This window comes from Anas platyrhynchos, chromosome 2 (assembly GCF_047663525.1).
Source record: "Anas platyrhynchos isolate ZD024472 breed Pekin duck chromosome 2, IASCAAS_PekinDuck_T2T, whole genome shotgun sequence".
In the NCBI taxonomy this organism is placed as follows: Eukaryota; Metazoa; Chordata; class Aves; order Anseriformes; family Anatidae; genus Anas; species Anas platyrhynchos.
Genome location: NC_092588.1, coordinates 149,526,734 through 149,549,277, shown reverse-complemented (window position 1 = coordinate 149,549,277; position 22,544 = coordinate 149,526,734). Strand labels below are relative to the sequence as shown.

Here is a 22,544-nt window from a genome sequence, read left to right as displayed (position 1 = left end):
AGAAAAAAAAAAAAAAGATTTAATATGCTCTTTGTTCAATTTATGTGTGAACCTGTTCCAAACCAACAAGCATGGAATTCCCCAGTTCAGAGATTCATCCTGTACTTCTCACTCCACTTTCTCTCACATAAAACCCCAAAATCTGCCTGTACACCTCACAGCAAGGCCACCTAGGTTGCAGTAGTTGGAACATGTGGCTATTTTAACAGGATAAAATTCGCTTAGATTACAAATTCAGACAGGAAATACAAAAGAGAAAAAAACAGGGTGCGTTTAGAGGGAAGCAAGACACTGACTTCCATATGAACCATTTATTGAATACATGCATCATAATGTAGAATTACATGAGCAAAAAAGGCAATCTGTACAAAATTGATTACCCTTTGTTCTCATTTCAACTCTCACCATTAGCTGCAGCTCTGATAAAGGATTCAAGACAAAACTAAAATTCTTTTAACCCAAACTTGATTGATATGCATGCTGATTTGAGTTTGGGCTGGATCACTGCGGTAAAAGAGAGCTGGTTTTCATGTCAGTGAAGCAGAGTAATCCTAAAAACAGTTTCAATACTAGAGACTGTGGTTGATACATACAAGTAACAAAGCTCATTTTAGCCATTTCTTAAACATCTTCATATGTTCGTATTTTAAGGCACAGGATAAACAAGAACTACATGAAAAGCTATCAGTTGATACTGAATACATTGACTTGATAATGAAGTGCAATTTTTGCCCAGAGGAAAAGTGGTGTTTGTCCTTGCTACTTCCATACAAACAGAACACTCAGAACCTGGTAACTACGATACAAAGGTTTGCTTCCACTACCAACAATAGGCAATCTTATTCTGATCCAGATTCACTCTCCTAAACATTTCTAAATGGTGTGGCATCCATGACTGCTACCTGCCAATTGGAATTATGGAATTTGCATTGTTGCTGAATTACCTTCTCTCCATTTCGGATTACTAAATAGCAACTGCACTTCTCTTAAGAATCTATCCCTAATGTGGGGTCCTGAGCTTTTTTGAAAACCCGTCCAATACAATTTATTCAGTTCCTCACTTTGTGGTATCATCTTGTGTTTACCCAAACACAGCATCTTTTCCCCTGGAGACTTCAGAAGACAAAATACGCGCTCTTTTTGTTCAAGTGCAGACTTCCAACATCAGTCCCCAGACCTCACTTAAGACTTGAAGCACTGTATCAGTCTAACTGCTTATCTGCATGCTTGGGATCAGATTCTGCTGAGTCACTGGCTAAGATGTAGTGCAAAAGTCCTTCCACCTCTGACTGAACCAAGGCAAAAGACAATTGTGCTGAACTACTGCATACACACCTCTTTCTTAAAACACCTTTTGCTTTTTGTATTTTCACTGCATTAACAATAATTCTGGTTTTTTTTTCATTCCTAGCATTTTAACAGAGATCTAGTAAAGAAAATCTGTTTCATAATATATATATTTTAGATGAACAGATGAGTGTATATGTATATAGACACTCATACAATCCCATATAAAGTGAAGCCTTCAAACAGAAACATTTCTTACAAAGAACCTCTCTCTATTGCCCAGTCCCTCAGAAAAACAGCAGCAAAATCTTCAACGTAGGTTTGTTTGCAAAGATTGTCTCATATAAAATGTGGCAATAAGAAGGCCATCACTGTATAGAGGTGTATGTGTGTGTCACATCTGTGTGAGAAATGTTAAATTGAATTTTGACAAACTGAAATAAGTCAATTCTTAAACTTGAAAAAGACAAAAAGCTACATCTATGGTAGGCACTTTGGTACATCTAGTAATGTAGGCATATTCTACATCTAGAATTAAGGTTCCGTCAGTAATTTTACAATAAAGCTAATTTCAGGAGTTTATTGTTATGCTTTAAAATTCTTTCTTGGCTGAGAGATCATTCTAGAATCTTAGCTAAATAATGTACTTCTTCTGTCTAATTGCATACTTATCCAAGAATGAGGCTGTTGGCTCTGAAAGAGCTCAACTGTTCTCTTGGATTCATAATGCACATTTTTATTTATTTTTTAATAACAGTCTGAGAAAACTTACCAGCAAAAGAAAAATCAGTTCAGGATACAAAAACACCCCATAATTCATAAAACTAGAGCTGTGAGCTCAGCTGTTGAGGCTGATACTCTCCCTTCAACTTGCAACTGTCTACTTTTATCAGTTTGAGTATCACTACTGATCTTGCAGCAGACTATGGCAATGCTTCAGTAGAACGCCATTATTTCTCAAGAAAGCTGTGTGGACCACTGATGTGCATTTTCTTCATGCACCAAACATGCTAAGTAGCAATGAGGCAACTGTAAAGACAGTCACTTTCAACTCAGTTTCACACTTTCTTACATATTGGTGTTCCATTGTAGTATTACGGAAGGTATAGAATAATAAACTATTTAGCACAGTATTCTATAATAAAAAGAACATATGTTTTGTATGTATGCCTACTGTATGAACTTACATTGCAAGCCGATTTGTATTCCTTATCGGTGAAACAAGGCAGACAGGACAGTTCTAAATAGAGATTTGTTTATAATACAGTAAAATCCATGTCCTCGTGCCTTCAAAGGGTCACGTGTTCAGTACTGTAGAGTACAGGAATAAATAACAAAACCCAAGTGAACCTGTATAACAAACTGTACTGTTTGTAATGTTTACTCCATTAAATGAAAACTCAAATTTATAAATTGTGATTCATGGACCTCTCTTTATACAATATTTATAGAATTCTCATTTCTGTTTATAATATTCTATAGCATGATTTTCCAATAATACATTTATATATAAATACTAAAATGTTAATGTTTTGTACATTTTAAAGTTGCCACACTGGGCCAGAAGCACAATAAAGTAAAAACATTTTTCTGCAGTTTGTTTTTGAAGAATATCACAAAATGATTAACATTAAGACCATTGTGCTGCAAAGACAAAAGAGATTCATTTGAAGAAATTAACATGCATTTAGAAGAAAATATCTATATCCTTTATCTAATTTTCTTCTTAATTCAAACCGGCATGAAAGAATTATAAAAAAATAGTATATATTTACATGGTACAGTATAGCTTGGTGAGATATAAAACAAGGCAGGAAACATCTTTTCACTTTCTAATAAGTATAACCACCATAAAGATGAACTTAAACACAAAAGGTTACTTTACGATTGCACATGACAGTAACATGGAAAACTGTTGAGCAAATTAAAATACAAAATTTAACAATGAGAAACTGTATGTCTACATAAAATGACCAAGTGTTATAAAATTATTGGGGATGTGTCTAACAACTAAATTGGTAAAGCTATAAAAATAATATTGGTACATCTGTGAGAACAATGCTTAAAAAATATATAAAGGTTGGCAAAGGTATGTGTCAGGAATTCCCAGTTTCCATGGGCCTAGCTTGCACCATGTGGTCTTGTACCATCCTCTGTTAAGTCATACCTGAAAACAAAGAGAACAAAGGAAAATGTTTTTACATTTAGCATATATTATTAACACTAATAACATACAAGTTATTAGTATGCAATATTATTATTAATAAAGGAAATATACTTACCACTGGGTCCAGCCTTTAGCAAGTTCTTCAGATGCCAGAGGTATCAATACCTGTGGAAAGTTGAAATTAGTGATTAACACCTTGTTTCTTTCATTCAACATCTTTTAAAGACTAAATTTGACAATCCTGTCAACTACAGGATAAATAATACTATTAATAAACAACATGTTTTACAATCCCGCCATCATAGCTAACTTCTATCTGTAGGCTTGTAATACAGTTTCAAACTGCTAGTTTTAACCTAAAAATCTGCACCCTTAAACTGGTGCCAGAGCACCTCACAAGCATAACTTCTGAACAAAGGATATGGCAGTCAAATGATGTATTTATGCTAACAGATGTCCTTGTAAACAGGAAAATTAAGAACACACCATTCGCCATAAACTGAGAGAGATTAGAACCGTGGTCATCCTCTTTACAGAGTTTGAATATGGCAATCTGCATGGGTGTAAGAATATACTGTTCCTACGTGTAGGAAACAGAGTGATTTAATGAGTGCCTGTTGAACAGTGAAGGTATAAACACAGTAGCTGGTTCTGGCATTAGGAATGCCTCCAGTAGTTCTTTTTCATGGATTTTCTGGAATTTTAATTACTAAGCATAACTGTGTAATTTTTCTTGTCCTTTAGGTTTGACATAATGCAAAAGCTCTCACTGCTGCTGCAAATAAGATGTCTGAACCACCTGTGTTTAAGACCAGCAACTTTGCCAGACCATTTCCTGAGATACCAGTAGTTTTCTACTGGCTGTTATTTAGTTTCTCTGACTGTATAATTAATAAATCAGACATGCAGGGTTATTATTACCTTTTTTTTTTTTTTTAACTGCCAGCCTCAGAACTTACCATTCTCTAGAAGAGATTAAGAGATTACTACCTCACAGTCTGATATAGGTCCCCTCATCCTTAGCACTTCATTCCTTCCTTTACTGAAGCCTGACATCTAAGCCATCTATAATTTTTGAAAGCTTCTTACCTGAATCAGCTATGTCAGTCAACACTAACAAGCTCATATCACAAGTGAATTTTAATCTTTATATAGCAACATACAGTACAAAAGGAAATTGCTTATTTTCAACTTACTTTGCCAAGCAGCCCTTTATCTTTGGACAAGAAACCACCACTGTTCTTCACTGCTACATCTAGTGTTCTTCTCTGTACTTCAGGGAGGGAAACACTGAAATCAAATCTGACATAAAAAAGTGAAGCTTTAGGGAGAATGTTGTAACTGAAGTGCAAATTCAGTTCCTACAGCAAAACAGCAATTCAAATCTAAACCAAATTATGCCCCTCCCCAAACAAATCCCCCCCAAAAAAGCCTTGAGATAAATGATGAGAGAAAAAATCCCAAAGTTTTGCCTAAAATTTTTCTTCTATACTTTGATCAATATTAATACCAAATCAACATCAAACATTTGATACTTCTGTCCCATTGCTAAAAGCAACAAACAAAACAAAGAAAAGGCCAATCACTGACTCTGCAGAGAAGAAAGTGAAGAATCCTACTATCTTGACAGCTCAGCACCACTATTCTCCAGAATGAAACACTGATCAGTCTTGATCTTCATTCATTTAGAACCAGAGCTCATTTTCACACCAAGAAAACTATCAACTTTTAAGAAAGAACGCATTTTGTTTGCTAGATCTGAAACTTACAGAAAGTAAGGGCAGGATTGCACCACAACCTACATCTGTTTGTCACTACAGTTTTTAAGCAGCTTTACCGCTTTGCAATACCTTTTACTTTGAAAAGCACAGAAGAACAAATCCTGGGATAAACAGGAGCGAGCTGCAGTACCAGGTGTATCTACCAGAGCCTCTAACTAACAATTTACAGATTTCCTTGGACAGAATGTACTGAAGTGTTTTTTTTTCCCCAAACTAATTTCCTATCTATAGAGAATGCTCTTCGTTATTGAGAAGTGATGGGTGAGGGAGGAAGAGGTATGCATCTGAGTGAAACCATCATCAGAAAGCTGAGTACAAAGATAAGGATCTGTATGCAATGAAATTCTGCACAACCTTGCACAAATCCCAACCTGTTGGTCAGGATTTAATCCACATGGAAATTTCCTGACTCACTGGATGCTGAGAAGTACCACAAAGTAGATTGACGGAGCAATTTGATCATGTACAAACACTGTCTGGCCAGTCCTACAGAGGAGACAAGCCAACAAACTGGCCAGTCAGAATCTACATCTACATGCTTCTTGTCAAGAAGGCTACATTGGCAATACCAGCCACACTGGCCAAACAAAAGGCACTCATGTTCCAACCAGCTGCCCCAGGAGTGCGTGCTGCTTCTTAGCTACTCACACAAACAGAATACAACATGGAATAAGGCAGAAGAGAGGAGTGGCTGGTGACAGAGTAAGAAGGGTTATAGTGAAAACAGGTAACAGAAGGATGGAAAGAGCTATTTGTAGAGGAAGAGAAAGGTATGAGCAAGTCTGGTGGTGACAACTGGGAGTTTCAACAACTCACCCATTCAGGTAAGCTGAGAAACCTTGGTTTGGCAGCTTTATAATTACATGATATAGAACTACTACACACAGTTTAGAACATACATTTGATCAAACACTGGGTTTAAGGTCTTCTTTGATACATGTGTTTTTCTTCTTCCTGATCTTCTCTTATCAGGCAACAAATACATTCGAACATATGGATCAGATCCTTCTTCAGAAAATGCTATTAGATTTCTGTGACCAGTGAAGAACAAGGAAAAACATTTTTAGAAAATAAACATTGCTAAGCATGTGTCCACACTACTATCCCTTAATTTAGCACTCTATATTTAAACAAAGTTCACTTCATCACCACATACATATCTTTGATGTTTCCCATGCATGAAGTATCAAACTTGTTGAAAAATATTTCTAGAAACAACACCCGTTTGAGAATCATCTGCATCTTTATGACAACTGTATTTTAGAATCCTTACATAAATCAGTTGTGGAATATCCTGCACAAAGTATGGCTACATATTGGCTACATTCTAATACATAGAACAGTGGAGAAAAATCTAAAAACTGCTAAGCAGTAACTTGTACAAGGTCAGATAAATGGTAAGTAGACAGCAGAGCTGGAAACTTAATGTTTCTTGAATTCCAATTCAATGCTTTCATGTGGCTTTCCAAAAATCATGCTTTTTGTCATTCCATGAAAAAGTCAGGCTCTTAGATAAAGATTTTAGACACTTCTGATAGAAATCTACATACCATTTCAATCTAAAATCTGATATAGGCAAAGGAAAAAAAACAGCGAAATCTTCAGTTTTAACTGATTCTGTTGTAAGTCTAGCTCTGTACGATTTTGTATTTACAAGTAATTACAGTCAGCATGTCATTTTAAAAGTAATTAAGACCATCTATGCAATCAGTTTAAGACAGTATGTCACGATATGACAAAGTCATATATCAAGAAATATCCACAGAACTAAAAATAAAATTTGTTGTCTTATGCTCACCTGCAGGAATGCACTACCACAATCAGTTTGTTTCTTTGTGAACTATGACGAATTGTTAGCTGTATCTGTCCTAACGGAGACTGCCCCAAAGTAGTTCCACTGTGGTGAAAAAGCAGAATATTATACGCTTTTAAATAACATGTTTACAGTAAGATCCAACTGAAATTCATTAAGTATTTCAGAACAGTATTTCCAGAAATATTGTATTATCTATTTCAACTTTCACTGCACCAACGTGAAAGAAGAGAGAACACAAATGTGAAATCTTCACATCAGTTTCAAATCTTCATCAGTTTCTCATAGTTCAATAGCCATTGATCAATAGGCTAGAATGAAATATTTCTGTTCAGTATTTTCTTACTAAAAAAATAAGAAGAATAAAGGTCAGAGTACCTAAATACATGGGGCTTGCAATAAAGGACCTCAAGAGCTTTACCACTCTTGGCAAATAATGAAGTACTAAATTTGTGTGTTAAATAATAAGTAGTATTTCAACATTTATCATAATTAAGTCTAACCCAGTTTTGGGCTAAAAGAGAGACTGACAAAATGAAGACAAACCAACAAAGGACCCTAAAGATAAATAGGGAACTGGAGCACAGAAGCTGATAGGTTTGTATAGATTGAAGAGACAGTCAACAGCAAATTAAACCATGGTCTTTAATTCCTTAAAACAAACGTTATATAAAAGACTGAGTCATACTCCTCTGAGTACTCTCTGTCTTTCTCTATGAATCTACTTAGACTCATAGAGAAGCTTCCAACTTAAACAGGGATCTAGTGGCTTCTGTTCTCCTATTCAGAGTAGGATAGCTGCTCTGCTACCTTTACTGGTAAGTATAGCTGCCCTTTGAGGTAAGTAAAAAAAAATAGAGAATTTAAGAAATCATAGATGCAGCAATCCTCATTAATTGAATAACAACTGACCAGTCACTTAACATTCTTTATAGTCAACTATCCCTCTGTGTAATTTATGAAGAAGACCAGCTATAGTCAGCTTAAATTGGCTTAATGCTAATATGATTCAGTGGTGAAACAAGCAACTACTGGCATGAGTGTGACTAATGTTTTACCAACACAAATCCTTCCTTCTCACCATTCCACTCTTTTCAGCGCTACATAGTCAGTGCAGTAATGAGAGCAAGGTGGACTTTATCTTGCAGATCACAACAATGGTGTAGTAACTTCTAATTGCAAAATCTGTCTAACTGAGGTACCAAAAGGAAGCAGAAAGTTCAAAGGCTGATTTTCTAATTCCAGGCTCAATATGCAACAGGAAAAATATTACTGAAATGCAAATTGAGCTATTTCTTTGGCTGCATAACATTTTCTTATAAAGCAACTTAGATGTATTGCAAAACAAGTAATTAACATCATACTTCTCAAGTTGTCGTAGTCTTTGCCGTAGCTCCTGTGTAGCAATGGGCAGAGATATGTCTGAGGCTATGCTAGGAGTTGGTTCCTTGACTGAGAGGTGGCTGGGAGAATAATTGAAGTTAGAGGCATGAAGACTCGAAGAACTTCGGCTGAGATCTGTTGGCCACTGAGGACTGGCATTGGGAGGCTGACTTTTTTCAGCCACATCTGTCTTTTTATCACTGTCAGTCACTGGGGAGGCTGGAACAGGTTTGTTTGAATCAAGTGGTGGCGAGACAGGAACCTGAGGCTTAAAAGATGATTTTCTTGCATCTTTGGAAACAGACGGCCTTTTTACTTGGGCTGAGTGTTGATGATCTGGAGATCTTGCTTGCTTTTCAAGAGAAAGGACCTAGATACAGTTAAAATAGACACAATATTACTATACTACAAAAAAAGAGGAACATATTTGTTTTTACAGGGAGTACTTAGTGACAAGTTGTTAAATTAAGACAGTAAACCAGGACCAAAAATGTTGGCCGCACGCACTCATTTACAATAGGAAATAGTTTCATGTTACAAATATTACATAAAGTGCCATAGAAAAGAACAAATAACAGAAGTTAACAGAAGTGTTCCAAAGAGGTGCCCTGACATATTATGCCAAATAAATTACCTGGGGGAAAACAAAAACCAACTTTCAAGCATGCAAGCTTTTTCATGAAGTCTCCAATATACTTGAAAGTTGGTCTGAATTTTTCTAGTACTATGAAGGTACTTCCTTTCTGCGTAAACTTAATTCTTTTTTTTTTTGACCATGATGACCTCTGTTCCATTTCTGCAAGATAACAATTTCAGTGATCTTACAGTGACTGTAAGATCTGTAAGATCAAGATTAAGTCATAAAAGACTAGCAGGAATTCAGATTCCATACAGTTTCCAAGCCTAAAAACAAGGGGAAACTCAGTCTTAATTAAAGCAGATTACTGTTTTGTTCCAAGAATTTCTGGTTTTGAAATAGAATGTATTTGAATTAGAGAATATCTTTGTGTACTTGGTAGCACTGCTGGCCTAAGGACACCAGGCATTGTGACAGACAGCCAAGGAAAGGTACCATCTTCTTCATAAAGACAAAGGACCAGAAGTCATAATAGTCTTAAATACACTTTCATATGTTTACAATGTGAAAAGTTTTAAGAGTACCCTGAGTGCAATCTTCATGTTTATAGTGCTGTTTGGACCAGAGTTGCTCAGGTGGAACCGCTGATGCATAGTTAAATCTTCACTCTCTAGCAACTGACTTAGAGGCAGTTTGAGGTTCCCCAGAGAACACTGGTGCTGTTCATCCCTCACCTGAAGGAACACAGAAGGTAAGTAATGTTGTTATCATATACTTTGTAAAAAATCACAGAAAGAAAATGAAATGACAGTTTTATTTAAAAACAAAAGCACAAAAGCACGAGGAACATAGATAGTTCTTCAATCAAGCTTCCCTGATCATAAGACTACTTTACACTGAAGAAGTAAATAGCAAATATACTTCATGCCTACTTTCTTCATCCCTATCTTCTACAGCAAGACATACTAACAAGACAACTACAGCAAGACAACTAACCAACTACATCAACATCTAGAATATATATCTAGTTGATCCCTGATCAAAATATCTGTGGTTTCCAAATGGCCTGTGCAAAAATGAGTTCCCATAACTGTTAGAGAAATAGCAACTATGACAGCCCTCATTTATTACATGGATAACATTTCAGCAGTGTAAGGGGATATGGTATTTGGATAAAGCAAAGACTTCCTCAGTATGAGAAAGGTAACAAAATCAGCCATACATAATGGTATTTCTGCTAGCAATTGAGAAGACTTAAGATTCAAAACAGACATCAAAAATTACTTTTCTTCTCATAGGTTATGTATTTAAATATAACAGTCATCAAGCATGTTCTACTGAAAGACTGGGTATAATATTTTTTCTTATTTTTAATAACATTTCATAGCCTAGTATTAAAAAACAATTTAAGCATAACTGTAATGGTGTTCACAATATAATAGTTATGTCGTAACAGCCTATAACATCTAAATATTTCTACTGAAAAGTCTTAAAAAAGAAAGGTATCTAAAGAGTGAGACAATGTACCTCAACTTCAAGATCTTGTCTTTTGGGGTTGTGTACAAAGAAAGTAAAGTTTTCCTCCCATACTGGTTCATTGGTCTTGTATCGAATCTGAAGTCAGAGAACAGAAAGAACAGGAAGCAGACAAATTGTAAAATATGTTTGTCTAATAAAGCTCTTGTCAATGCAGTGGAGGGGGGATCTAATCTAATCTAATATCTGAAAAGTAGTTATAGACCAGGTGGAGATACCCATTGACAAGGATACATAATGGCAGGACAAGAGGCAATAGCCACCAGCTGCTTCAGGGGAAATTCTTATTTTTCATATACATAAAATTCTTCACCATGAAAACAATAAAACATTGAAATAGGATGCCTGTAGAAGTGGTAGAATTTCCTCTGCTGGAAATACCCATGACAGTTACACAGCACTTTGGTTAATCAAAGGTCCTACTTTAAACTGAAGGTTGAACCAGATGAGTTTCTTGATCCCCTCCAACCTAGACATTTCTGTCTATGCATTTTCAAATCCTGATCAGTGTTTTGAAGCCTGTGTTTTGCTCACAGTGTTACTTACACAACCACTGTGGCAGGAATCCCAGCTGCAGATCAGAACCTACTATGAAAGGACATTTACAAATCTGGTCTCTACTCACAGACATCTTGAATTAAGAACCCATTCAATACTTGGGTCCTCACTGGAAATTTCAGTTCTGGTGATAACTTTTAGAGCAGTGGATGTGCTCAAGGGCTTCATAGCCAATACCAACCACAAAGTGCTACCAAATGTCTGCAGACAGAGACAGGTACAGAGAGCAGGAACTTACCTTACTTTCCTGTGCCTTGTGTCCAACTGACAGCAAAACAAGTGGGTTGGGATTGCTGTTTATTTTCTTTCCTGACTGGTAAAGAAAAAGCAAAAACTTTGTCTTCAGACTAAACTCTTCTCCTAAATGTCTCCTCTGAAACTTAAATGTCTGCATCTTAAAAATACAATTAATTTGCATTCTACTGTATGACTATCTATTATTCTCAGCATTTTATTCAACAGGCTGGAATGGCAGACTGGCTAGTGGCTGGTGAACACATTAACGTGAAGGTGTCCAACTTCCCTATGTAAACTAAAACAAAACATTAGAAATAAGCAGGAATTTTAGACTCCTTTCTGTTTTCTTTGGATGAAACTGAAAAGGTGCAAATCCTTTAATGAGTATACAACAACGCCCAAAGCTATGAAGCATAGTTAAAATTGCAAAATGAGTAAGGCATATAGATGGAAGATATGGAAAAAACACAAACTCAGAAAGTTCACTTTATTTACATGGCAGTATTATTATTAAGCTAGATGTAATAACAGAACATTGATATTCCCCACTTTCAGTCTGGGGAGAAAGAAGATTCACTATGATGTACCTGATGTATATTTCTACAGTTTAACAAATACTCTTTACTAGAGAATCAACCATCTGCCATATCTGAGCCTTGCTCACCAGCTGTATAGCATTACATCAAACTGTGAAAATAAACATCAGTTTAGAAACAAATTACATACACAAAGGAACATTCCCAATAACATATTTTTTCAAAAATTTTAAATTAACTAAAAAAATTGTCAGAAAGAAAAGTTAGACATGAAAGTTAATCATCTCAAGTAGGTGTTAATGCAGTTTAAAAGGCCTAGACAGTACAGTATGCATAGTTAATATACTTTGAGTTCTACCTGTAGGAAACTGTAAACAGAAAGTTAGTTAAAATCTACTTTATGCATGTAAGGTCACAAATAATTCAAATAATTTTTTTTTTTTAATTTAAGAATGAGTGTATTTTAAGGTAATTTTGGATCTGAACTTATGTTTTTGACATCATACTTCTACTAATATTAGTTGATTTTAATGTGACACTGTGACACACTGCTTATTAACAATAGTTTCCTCTAGAAAAAAAAGCTGGTAGAAATCACTCCTTTCTTGGATGAATGCTGCCTTTCTTTTGTGATTTCTAATAAAAGGTATATAGCCTTAATCAAAGACAACAGCCTACAAGGTCTAAGGAATACAAAGAAAGTCAGATTACATTCCAGCTGATGGTGGGAAAAATGGTAAGAGAAATTTGTTTCATTTTTTCTTCACCCATAAAAAGGTGTCTAAAGCTCCCTTTTTTTCATAAAATGAAGAAACTTCACTAGTTTGCAAAAAGACCCTGTTGCTTATTCTCATACATAAATATAAATAATAATAATTCATGCTAAATAGACAGTAACACACCCCTAACATCTGCCACTTTGCTGTTGACAGGATATTCAGTCTACTACAGCCTGCCTATTGTCCAAGTTCCTCCAGCTGAGAACTTGGTTTATGCCTTCCAAGTTTGCCAGTCAACTTGAAGTCTTCTGTATCAAAAGGCTGGGCTGAATTTATTCAGCTTTCATATAAAAGATGTAAAAGCTTCCAAAAACATCTAACAGAAAAATGATTAATTCAAAAATACGTAAGACATCGAATTTGTTGGCTAGTCATTCAGAGTTGAGCAGTGAAGTATCAGTATGTAAAAGATGTCTTAGCTTTCATGTCGGCTTTGTTCTTTAAATACTTCTTCACACTAGTTCTCAGGATTAATTTATTTTGGACTTCTAAAGCAGCCAATGCTCTACTTGACTGATTTAAAATTCAGATTACCACACACCATGGAATTTTACCAGCATCTTGACCATTTCTTGAAATCAGATGGTAAATAAAACTGAATTGCACTAAATATAGATCTGGCATAAGAAATTCCATTCACTGTTGCAAGGAAAGTGTTGCAGGCATTTGTGCACTTCCAATTACTGTTGTGACCTTAAATGGACAACTATATTAGTTTTACCTTTAGGGCTTTCTGAACAGCAGCCTTCTTCAAGCCATCAGGGTTAAATTCTAATGGATTATGCTTTTAAGTCAGGAGAGAATGAACACAGGAAGGGTTAGTAAAGTCATGCAATGAAGCAATTTCATTAGGTTAATTAATTTTTACATGAAAACGTAGGACCAAAAAAAAAAAAAAAAAGACCACACAAATCTTTCAAACAAAACAATGATGGGATCACTAAAACAAACAAACAAAAATAAATAAATAAAAATGGACAAAGCTTTTTTTCCCCCATATCCTCTCTGAATGTTTGTATTCTGCTTTTAAACTGAGGTACATCCTTTCAATACTCTTATCAGCTCTCCTTATCAGCTCTTTTATAGTAATAAAGAACCTTCATAAAACAGGTTGTATTGAGAGCTTGCTGTCCTAAGCACTACCTTCTATATTAACCTTTTTAAAATTTGGCTGCATATATTTTCCCAACATAGAAGCTTCTGTGGTAAATCAAATGGTTATGTGAAGGAACACGTTTGTAGGAGGAATTACTATGCTCGAAGCATTAACAAGACATAGATTATTATAAAAATTTTAGTTGTTTGAGACTCTTAACCAGATGAATGATATAAAAGACTGCATGCTGTCTAGAAATAAATATACTTTACTCAGTTAAAGACATGCAAGTAAACTAACAGGAGGAGTTTGAACTGATATAGTTCAAACAAAACAAAACACCTATTTTCCATTAACTAAGCAAAGTTTTGCATTTTATTTTACTAACAATAGATTGTTCTTTAAGTGACACGTGTTAATTACAAAAATACCATGGAAAATTTTTGATGGCATTCAAGGCAAAAGAGGTAATTTCAGGAAATATATTTTTGACATAAAACCTATTTCAAAGCAGTATACTTATGTCTGGCTTTTTTACAAGCACATATTTCTATTTAAAGGGAGAATTTTGCTTTAAAAGCTGTAATATATGGCAAAAAAATAATTGCATAGTGGCTTTTGTAAACATGCTGGATGATGAACAGAAAACAAGATAATTAATGCTCTGCCAAAAGAAATGCTTTCATGAAATAAACTCAGAAGGGACTAAAAATTGAAAAAAGATTTTAAGCTTCATGCAGAAATACTTTTTTTTACATTTTCTTTGGGGATATCACATCCATATATTGGCCAGCCTGTGTGACAAGATCCCTAGCGTTAAGTTTTGACATTCCTGTTTCAGAAGGAACATACAATATAATGAAATTGGGAGAGAGGAAGAAGCTTGGCTTTTTTAAATAAATAAATATGTATATATATTTTTTTGTAAAATAAAATTAAGCAGTCTTCCAAAAGTACTTATTTAGATATGTTAAGGTCTAAGATTATTGTACTTAAGACCTTCAAACACAGAGACTGCACAATATCCCCAGACACATTGATGAAAACGTTTAACTCTCCTTATCATTCAAAGGCTTTTTAAAGCCCTACTGGTATGTTCCTTGCTGGAATTTAAGCTTTTTGTTCTCTGATGAACATGAAAAACTCTTTGCAGCAGTCTTGTGTCCGTTCCTTCCTCATTTTTTTCTCCTAACGCTCAGCACGTTCTTGTTACTCTTTCTCTGCTGGTCATGTTTTCTAGCTTACTCATTATCATCACTGCTGCCCTCCAGATTCATTTTAGTTGGTCTCCATCCTCAATAGCTGTGTCCAAAATCAGGGCCTTACTGATGTCAAAGCAGAACAGGCGGATTAGTCCACACATCTTAGAGGCTACACTCCTTTCTATAGTCAAACTGGTATTTATGTTTTGTAACATACAACATGACTACAGATCTATTCCTGTCAGACAGCTCTTCTTATCCCATGTTAATATGGGATAACGTGTCCTCTTTTGAAAAGCACCTAATTTTTCAGATCATACGTGCAGATCATCAGGATCATTTTAATTTATAAACTGCCCCTCAAACTTACTGGCCATCCTTCCCTTGCATTTTACCTGCAAATTCAATACACAGTTTTTCCCCTATGTTATTGTTTCAAGGGGTTTTAAAAGCCCAAAACAAACCTCTGTCATCAATTATAAAGGTAGGCAACCAATGATTCCTGGCTATTGCACAAGTTTCAATTCCTCTGGAATCATAGCAAGGAAGGCCAACAGGGATACCAGCTGGGGCAAATATGTTTAAGCCAGACTTCAGGTTTCAAGGGAAGGAGCTGCAGGTCCATGAGGAAGGTGGCTGAAAGGCTGGGAGGGAGGACACTAGGAGAAGAAATTGGAGTATTCAATAAAAAAAAAGAAAAGGTCTTGTCTTGGATTACAGAGTTGTCTTGCTATGGTTCTGAGCATCTCTGAGTTACATGAAAAGGGGACAGTTATCCAAGAGTAATACCGACAACTAACACAATGAAATAAATCCAACTTCTGGTTAGTACTCGCTAATGACTTTTGCAGTAAATCCTAGTATAGCAAGGCCATAAGTTATATGGCACCTAACAAGCTGTTTTATTATTAAGCCAAATGCTATTTTGATACGCTGTGGTGTGCAACTCATTACTTATGTTAACTCACTAACTTTTTTCTTGGGCTTCAAATGGTGCTTTAGAAGTTTCTAAATCTCTCAGCTGATAACCAGAAGACAGTGACTGACATGGAAGAGCTGATTTAAAATACAGATAATTTAGATGTTATATATATATATACACACTAAATTAATATGTATATATATGACAATATATCATAAAACTAGTATTATGTACTTCTAGAAATTATACTAAGAGCACAGTTCATAATCCTTAAGATAAATCAGATTTAGATGGGTAAATGTCTGAATTAGGTGCCATGAATCTAGGTTTCCAGCAGTCAATACAAACAACCAGAAAGAATCTGAGCATTCAGGGCTTTGTTCCTCTCCTGCAAATGAAGTAAAAGTCCTTTTTAACAGCCACCAAACACATCCACAAACCCCCAAAAGAACTCAGACATGTCAGTTAGATACCTGAACTTAGAGGTGTGTGCATAAGACATTTAAAATGATGGGCAGTTCTACAACTGTTATCTCTAGGCTATGACAGTCCTCTCCTCTCTCCTACCTTCCAGCCATAAACTGTCCCTTTGCTTGCTGCAAGACTGGTACCCAACAGCAACTGCAGAACAAGCCAGCTGACAGTGTTGTTGAAGAAAACCCAAACATGGCTATCTTAAAACAGTTCCACCCTGACTTGCAAAGAGCTTCATGGATTTGGAAAGTTTTATCCTGTGTCTCATTAGGTGCTGTCATATCTAGATTAAATGTTCTAACAATGACATCAAGTCTACACTTTTATCAAACTTTTTTTTTGTTAAATGATATATCTATAGTTTTTATAATTAAAACAGCAACTACTTATCAGTTTTAGCACCAAGAGAACTAAACCATGCAGTATATGGTTTGAATCCTTATGACACCAATAAATTACACGCGTTTCTCCAAAAATATAAGTATCTATGATTAAGAACTGTGTATCTTAGTCATTAAATTTTATTCGATTCGGTTAGTAGATGCAAAGTTTTTTGATACTGGAAAATGAATCCCTACAAAGAAACTAACTGAAAAGACCAAGAAAATGATTTAGTTTTGTTGGTTTATTGGAGGGAGAAGGAGGAAGAGTGTTTTCAAATCAAGGTTTATGATACGAATGAAAAGCAGCCAGCTACAAATTAAATCTGCACAATCTGCAGTGGCATAACAACCTCCCTGGCAAAAGAGTTCTTATTCTGAACAGACTCCTATTCTTTCTGGGAATACCAAGGTTGTGTTTACAGACTTAGGTGTAAGTATTCAGAGGCTCATTAGTTTGCAATAATCTCCTATCACTAACTTAAAGCAAAAATATTAACTTTTGATAACTTTTTGATCCCTAGCCTGGATTTTCCTGACTACAGACTAATTTGGAGAAAAAAAAAAAAAAGAAAAGAAAAAAATAAAAGGAGCTTGGGAATTTGCAAAACAAGGAGCATCATGGAGTGAAACAGAATTTACAAGGGAATTTGTAGTTTGGGATGCACAAAGAATCACACCCATTTTTAGCTCAATACTTGAACCTGTGTGGAAAGGTTGCAAGTTCTTAGAAATGTTGAGTGCATCACCATTAAAGATTCTGAGATGCTGGCTGTAGTATTTATTACATTTTCTTTCCTTTGCAATAAAAGCCAACAATTGCCAGCACCCAGCGTGCCAGTATAGTATTCATTTTGTTTCTCAATGAATCACCAATTTAAGTTAAATGTAAGAGCTTTTACAACAAACTTATCTTGGGTTTTTATCATGAAAGGTTAATTACTTACCCAATGATATGCTGATCAATGAAATTTAAATAGCCTTTAAAATGCAAGAAAAATAGCACAAAAAAACAATGCACACTTGTTGAAACCATGCAGCAAAACAAATTGCATGCTCTCAATCCACTAGAGTGAGTGGCTTTAGTAGCACTAATCCACACTCTGGCAGATAAAAGGTACAATACAAATAACACCAGAGAACTCACAAATAGTGCTCTATAGAGTGAGGTAGTGTTTTCACAAAAGACTAGTCCCGATGCTCTCCTCTCTTTTAAGTATCCACACCCAAAGTTTCCCTCGTAGATACTCTTAGGAAGATGGAAATGGAAGGAGAAAGCAGAGTGATGGGATTGTGGCAGAATGAATGCATAAGCAGCTTTACTACACAAGAAAGTTAAAGAAGACAGTCAAAGGATTCCAGAGAAAACAGCAGATAACAAAAATATTTGTCATTATGAACAGTTCCAACAGTTAAACAACTTTCTGTAGCACGGCAACTTGATTTTTTTTTTTTTTGCTTTTTTATTAATTAATTATTGAAATATATTAACACAACTTTCCTGGTTTATTCTTGGTAGTTCGGATTTATATGGCAGTTCCAAGTTTAGAGACCTGACTTCTAAACCATTTCTATTTCACATAAAACATATTTCTGATAAATCATGCTAATGCTCACAAGCTCACAACTACAATGCATTTGTGAAAAAAAAAAAAAAAAAAAAAAAAGAAGTCTGATAGGGCTATCCACTGTAACTCAAACAAAATAAGGCCGATGCTAAATCTAAAATGTATCAGTGATCAGCAATAACTTAAAAAAAAAATCCATTTTGAAGACAATAAGAAGTTCTTATTCATCCAGAAAATATTTCAGTTTTAACATAAAAGCTGTGGACAAGTCTTCAAAAACTATTAATAAATAGCATAATTCTAAGTGAGACTTTGTTGTCTTTTAACCTTTTGTTCCCCATAAATATAAACAATCCAAAAAAAGTAATTAATTTTACTATTACACTACAGCAACCCTATCAATGAATATGAACACAACTTGAGAAGCTAGCCTGTTTAGCCTATGTTTAATCTTGTAATTGTTGTTCCATATCACAACCAAATGGACATAAAAAGAGCTGTATTCACTATAATTTTCTGTATTTTGTGTAGGAATTCCCTTACAGGATCTAATTATTGTCATTACAGAATCTATAAAAATCCTTTCAGTCCTGCCACAAGAAGCTGTCCTCCCATGGTATTTTCCCTCCAACCCATTTGTAATGCCTTTTCCTATCTGTTCCTGGACAATTTGAATTTAAAACAGTATTGTATTTATTATTGTTGTAAGCTTGGAATTTTCAAGTGTTCAATGCTAGTTTCTATCATATTCTTTAGCACATTACTGGACAGAGAATGACTTGCAATTAAATACTGAGTTATTTGTAGCAACTACTTTTATGGGCTGGCAGAACAAGAAAAACAAAGGGATAAACGGGTTCCATGCTGTGACCACCCTTATTCCCCAACACTACGCATGCAATGCTATACCGTAAACAAAATAGCAATAAGAAATTTGGGATTCTGTAGCTAAGTAGTCAGCTTTGGGCAAGGAACTTCCTTCCCCTTTCCATGCCCTAGAGTTTAGAGATCTACTGATCAGAAGTACTGACTGAAACACTGAAACAAAAATACCATCTCCAAAAGTAGGTAAAACACAAAGTTTGCAGCTTAACCTCTGTAAGGGAGGGAGACAATGCTAAAGAATATTTAAAATAGGAAGGGAACAAACTAAAACTTATGACAAAGCCTCTACATATTTCCTAGATAAACTATTGTAAAACAGAAAAGCAAGATTGTAAGGAAAAACTTAGGGGATTGTTAGGAGATGGTGGATGAGAGAAGTATAAATTATTCCTTTTTTAATTAAGAGGCTTCAGTATATTTTAACAAACTTTTAGAGCTTCATTTAAGTAAAATCCAGTAGTTTAACAAAAAAATAAAGACGTGAGTTCAATTTAATCTAGCACACAAAACAGAAGGCAGACACATTTTTGTGTGTTGCAGTATTATGAAACTAATATTAAGCATGCCATAATTCTATTCTATTTATGTTTACTCTGTATTAGAGTAATTTTACTCTCTCTGCTAATTTACAGAGTTCCCCCAAATTCAATAGAGTGAGGTTAAGAAGATAATAAAAGACTATTCCAAATGAGGTACATCTCTTTAACTTTTAAAATCTCCCATAATACTTCTTTCAAGCACTGCTCTGTACATGCTAGAACAGACTATTTACTAAATGAAATCACTAGTCAGTGATGTAAATTGTTCAGGCTACTGTGATTCGATTTGTTACGCTTCAATGCAGTATTTTATTTTAACTGAAATTTAAGGTGAGTGGACAAATTTGCAAAATGCAAAAACATATGAGGCCTGAAAACTTCCATCTTTGATTAGTATCTTAGCCATCACTCCCAGAATTTCTCACCTAATAGCAATGCTAAAAAATGGAAAAATTCAATGCTTCCCCTATCTATTTATGGTGGGGTTTACTTTATTACTGCCATAATTTCAACCATGAACAGAACACTGCTAAGCTGAAATAAACTAAATACAGTTTGTGCTCACCACAGACAAATTACTTCACACTGCCATAGTATAATCCATATAACGACAGAAACATGTTTTATGTGCGTTTTACACAGGCAAATAAACATTACTCCAAACGCCAACCTGACAGAAATCTCATACAAATATTCTGCCACTGTAACATCAACCGCACGCCATAAATTTCATGTTGAGGACTTCATTTCCTTCAAATCTACCACAGATATCCTAAACCAAAGCAAGCAAGTTTACCTGAATTCAAGGAAGTAGGCCTTTTCCCAGTTAGTTCTTATAATTCCCCATGCTGATCCCATACTATTTATGGAAAGCACTGCATAATAAAAACATGCAGCCTTTCAAGTCCAGGAAAGGAGCATTCTTTAAAGAAAAAATCACACTGATTTAAGAGTAATGTTTTATTAATTATATAAATATATTACCATACTACTAGAAATATGGACCTTACATTACACATTTTGAAAAAAAGAGAAAGAATAGAACACATGGCTTAAGGTGTGTTAGTGAAGCAGTGTGCCATACTACCAAGCAAGACATGCTGGAAGTAAGCAAGAGATACCTATGAGAAAAGGGCATCCATGAGAATATAACTTACAGGCAGGTTTCTTGCTGAGTCCAAATAGAGAATAAGTAATGCAGAAGAAAGTCCATCATTGGCTTGGTCTTTATCAGCTCTAATGCTAGTTAGCACCTAAATAAAAACCATACTGTGAGTAACCATACTGAGAAATGTTGGCTGATATTCTCAAACCATAACACTATGAGAAAAGAAAAAGAAGGAAAAAGCATTTTAAAAATCCCATGCCACAGAAGTACGTTGACAGGTATGACTCATTTGAGATTTCTAAAGACAGACAGCTTGGAATAAAGTTAGAGGTTTATCCAAATTCACTACAGCTAAAGAATTAAATCACTTACATATTAAAATGTGCACACACACACAAAAAAAAGGGGGGGGGGGAAGATTAGGAGAAAATTAATGTGTTCTTTCAATACCTTGTCTAGGTTTTCTGCCGTTGGCATCAATGTGAGCCACTCCAGTTTTAAATGCAATTTTCCTTTGGACACTTCATCCAAAGTAAACCACTAAAAGTTAAGCAAAGTAGTGTGAAATAATCTGACACCAGAGAAATACATAACTGCAATCGGCTCTTCAGGAAATTTAGGAAATTTTAGAACACACTAGAGATCTATTAGAGCTGGAATTTGTATAAACTAAAGAGATCTAATTTATTGTTTGAAATGTCCTGTATCACACTAAATTTTACGACAATGTATAACTATTCAGTTCTGTCATACAAAACCACCGATGCAGACCTCTATGTTGTACTGTGAAGGCATTTTTAAAACATCAAGAGAATTCTTTGAGTTCTTTAAAGCTGTTCTGCAAATACAAACTAATACATTACTAATACATCAAACTAATACATAACATCACTAATAACATTGCTGTTTTATGTAGGATAAAACTTCCACTTTCCTCTACATTAGTTTAATTAAAGTCTAAAAGTAGTTAATCCAGGCAAATAACTATTCTCATGGAAGAAAAATCCCTTACCAAATACTTAAGTCACCATTTTTTGCATTCACATACTAGTGAGCTTAAAACCCAATGGCAGAAGAAGAATGGCTTCATTCAACAGTTCAGCTATCCTTTAAACCACTGCGTTATTCATCAAGGGATCTATTTCACTATCGTTAAGATTATTCAGGAACTATCTTCAGGAAAAAATGTGAGAACAACTAAATGTACATCGTGTTTTGTTGCATTTTTTGGTTTGCTTTTTGTTTTGTTTTGCTTTTTAAACCAGAACTTACCCAACGCTTACCTCATCTAGAAGTCGTTCCTTTTCAACTTCAATTAAATCTATCATCAAACTAGGAAAAAAAGAAAACAAAACAAACAACAACAACAAAACAAAACAAAAAAAAAAGTGCTTTAGACAGGAAGCGAAAAGCCAAACACAGAGCTCAAATCCCACCCTGTGCTTGCTGGTATCCACATTTCCACTGATAGCAAAAGAGCAAAACAATACTATTCTTTTAGCCCCTAAGTGAGAAAGAAATAGAGAGAAAATGTCTGAGCCAGGGTGGAACACAGGATGATAGAAAATATGCCTGTACTAGAGCCCATTTTGTAGCTATGAGGGCAACTGGCAAAATATGGCTCATACACATATGACTAAGCTCTCAAAACCATGACCACATCCAAACTACCCACTGGAATTAGCCCCTGGACATATGTTATGACCAAATTCATGC

The 22,544-nt window shown here is 35.1% G+C and overlaps 1 protein-coding gene across 4 annotated transcripts in view; it reads right to left on the bottom strand.

Annotated features, from left to right (window-relative positions):
* Positions 1–296: 296 nt before the first annotated feature.
* The window catches only part of ESYT2 (extended synaptotagmin 2), an 80,526-nt gene continuing 58,278 nt past the window's right edge, over positions 297–22,544 (bottom strand). The window contains exons 11-24 of one of the 4 annotated variants that reach the window (XM_027450445.3): positions 22,112–22,160; positions 21,279–21,368; positions 20,878–20,973; positions 17,876–17,977; positions 13,376–13,438; positions 11,341–11,415; positions 10,536–10,622; positions 9,593–9,742; positions 8,413–8,801; positions 7,034–7,132; positions 6,135–6,266; positions 4,651–4,756; positions 3,570–3,619; positions 297–3,454 (exon numbers count right to left, since the gene is read on the bottom strand). In XM_027450445.3, coding sequence (XP_027306246.1) covers positions 3,409–3,454; positions 3,570–3,619; positions 4,651–4,756; positions 6,135–6,266; positions 7,034–7,132; positions 8,413–8,801; positions 9,593–9,742; positions 10,536–10,622; positions 11,341–11,415; positions 13,376–13,438; positions 17,876–17,977; positions 20,878–20,973; positions 21,279–21,368; positions 22,112–22,160 — 1,534 coding nt within the window. In that variant the 3' untranslated portion in view covers positions 297–3,408. The remainder of the gene's footprint in view (positions 3,455–3,569; positions 3,620–4,650; positions 4,757–6,134; positions 6,267–7,033; positions 7,133–8,412; positions 8,802–9,592; positions 9,743–10,535; positions 10,623–11,340; positions 11,416–13,375; positions 13,439–17,875; positions 17,978–20,877; positions 20,974–21,278; positions 21,369–22,111; positions 22,161–22,544) is intronic. The other 3 variants (XM_027450446.3, XM_027450447.3, XM_027450448.3) reach the window with 3 other exon arrangements.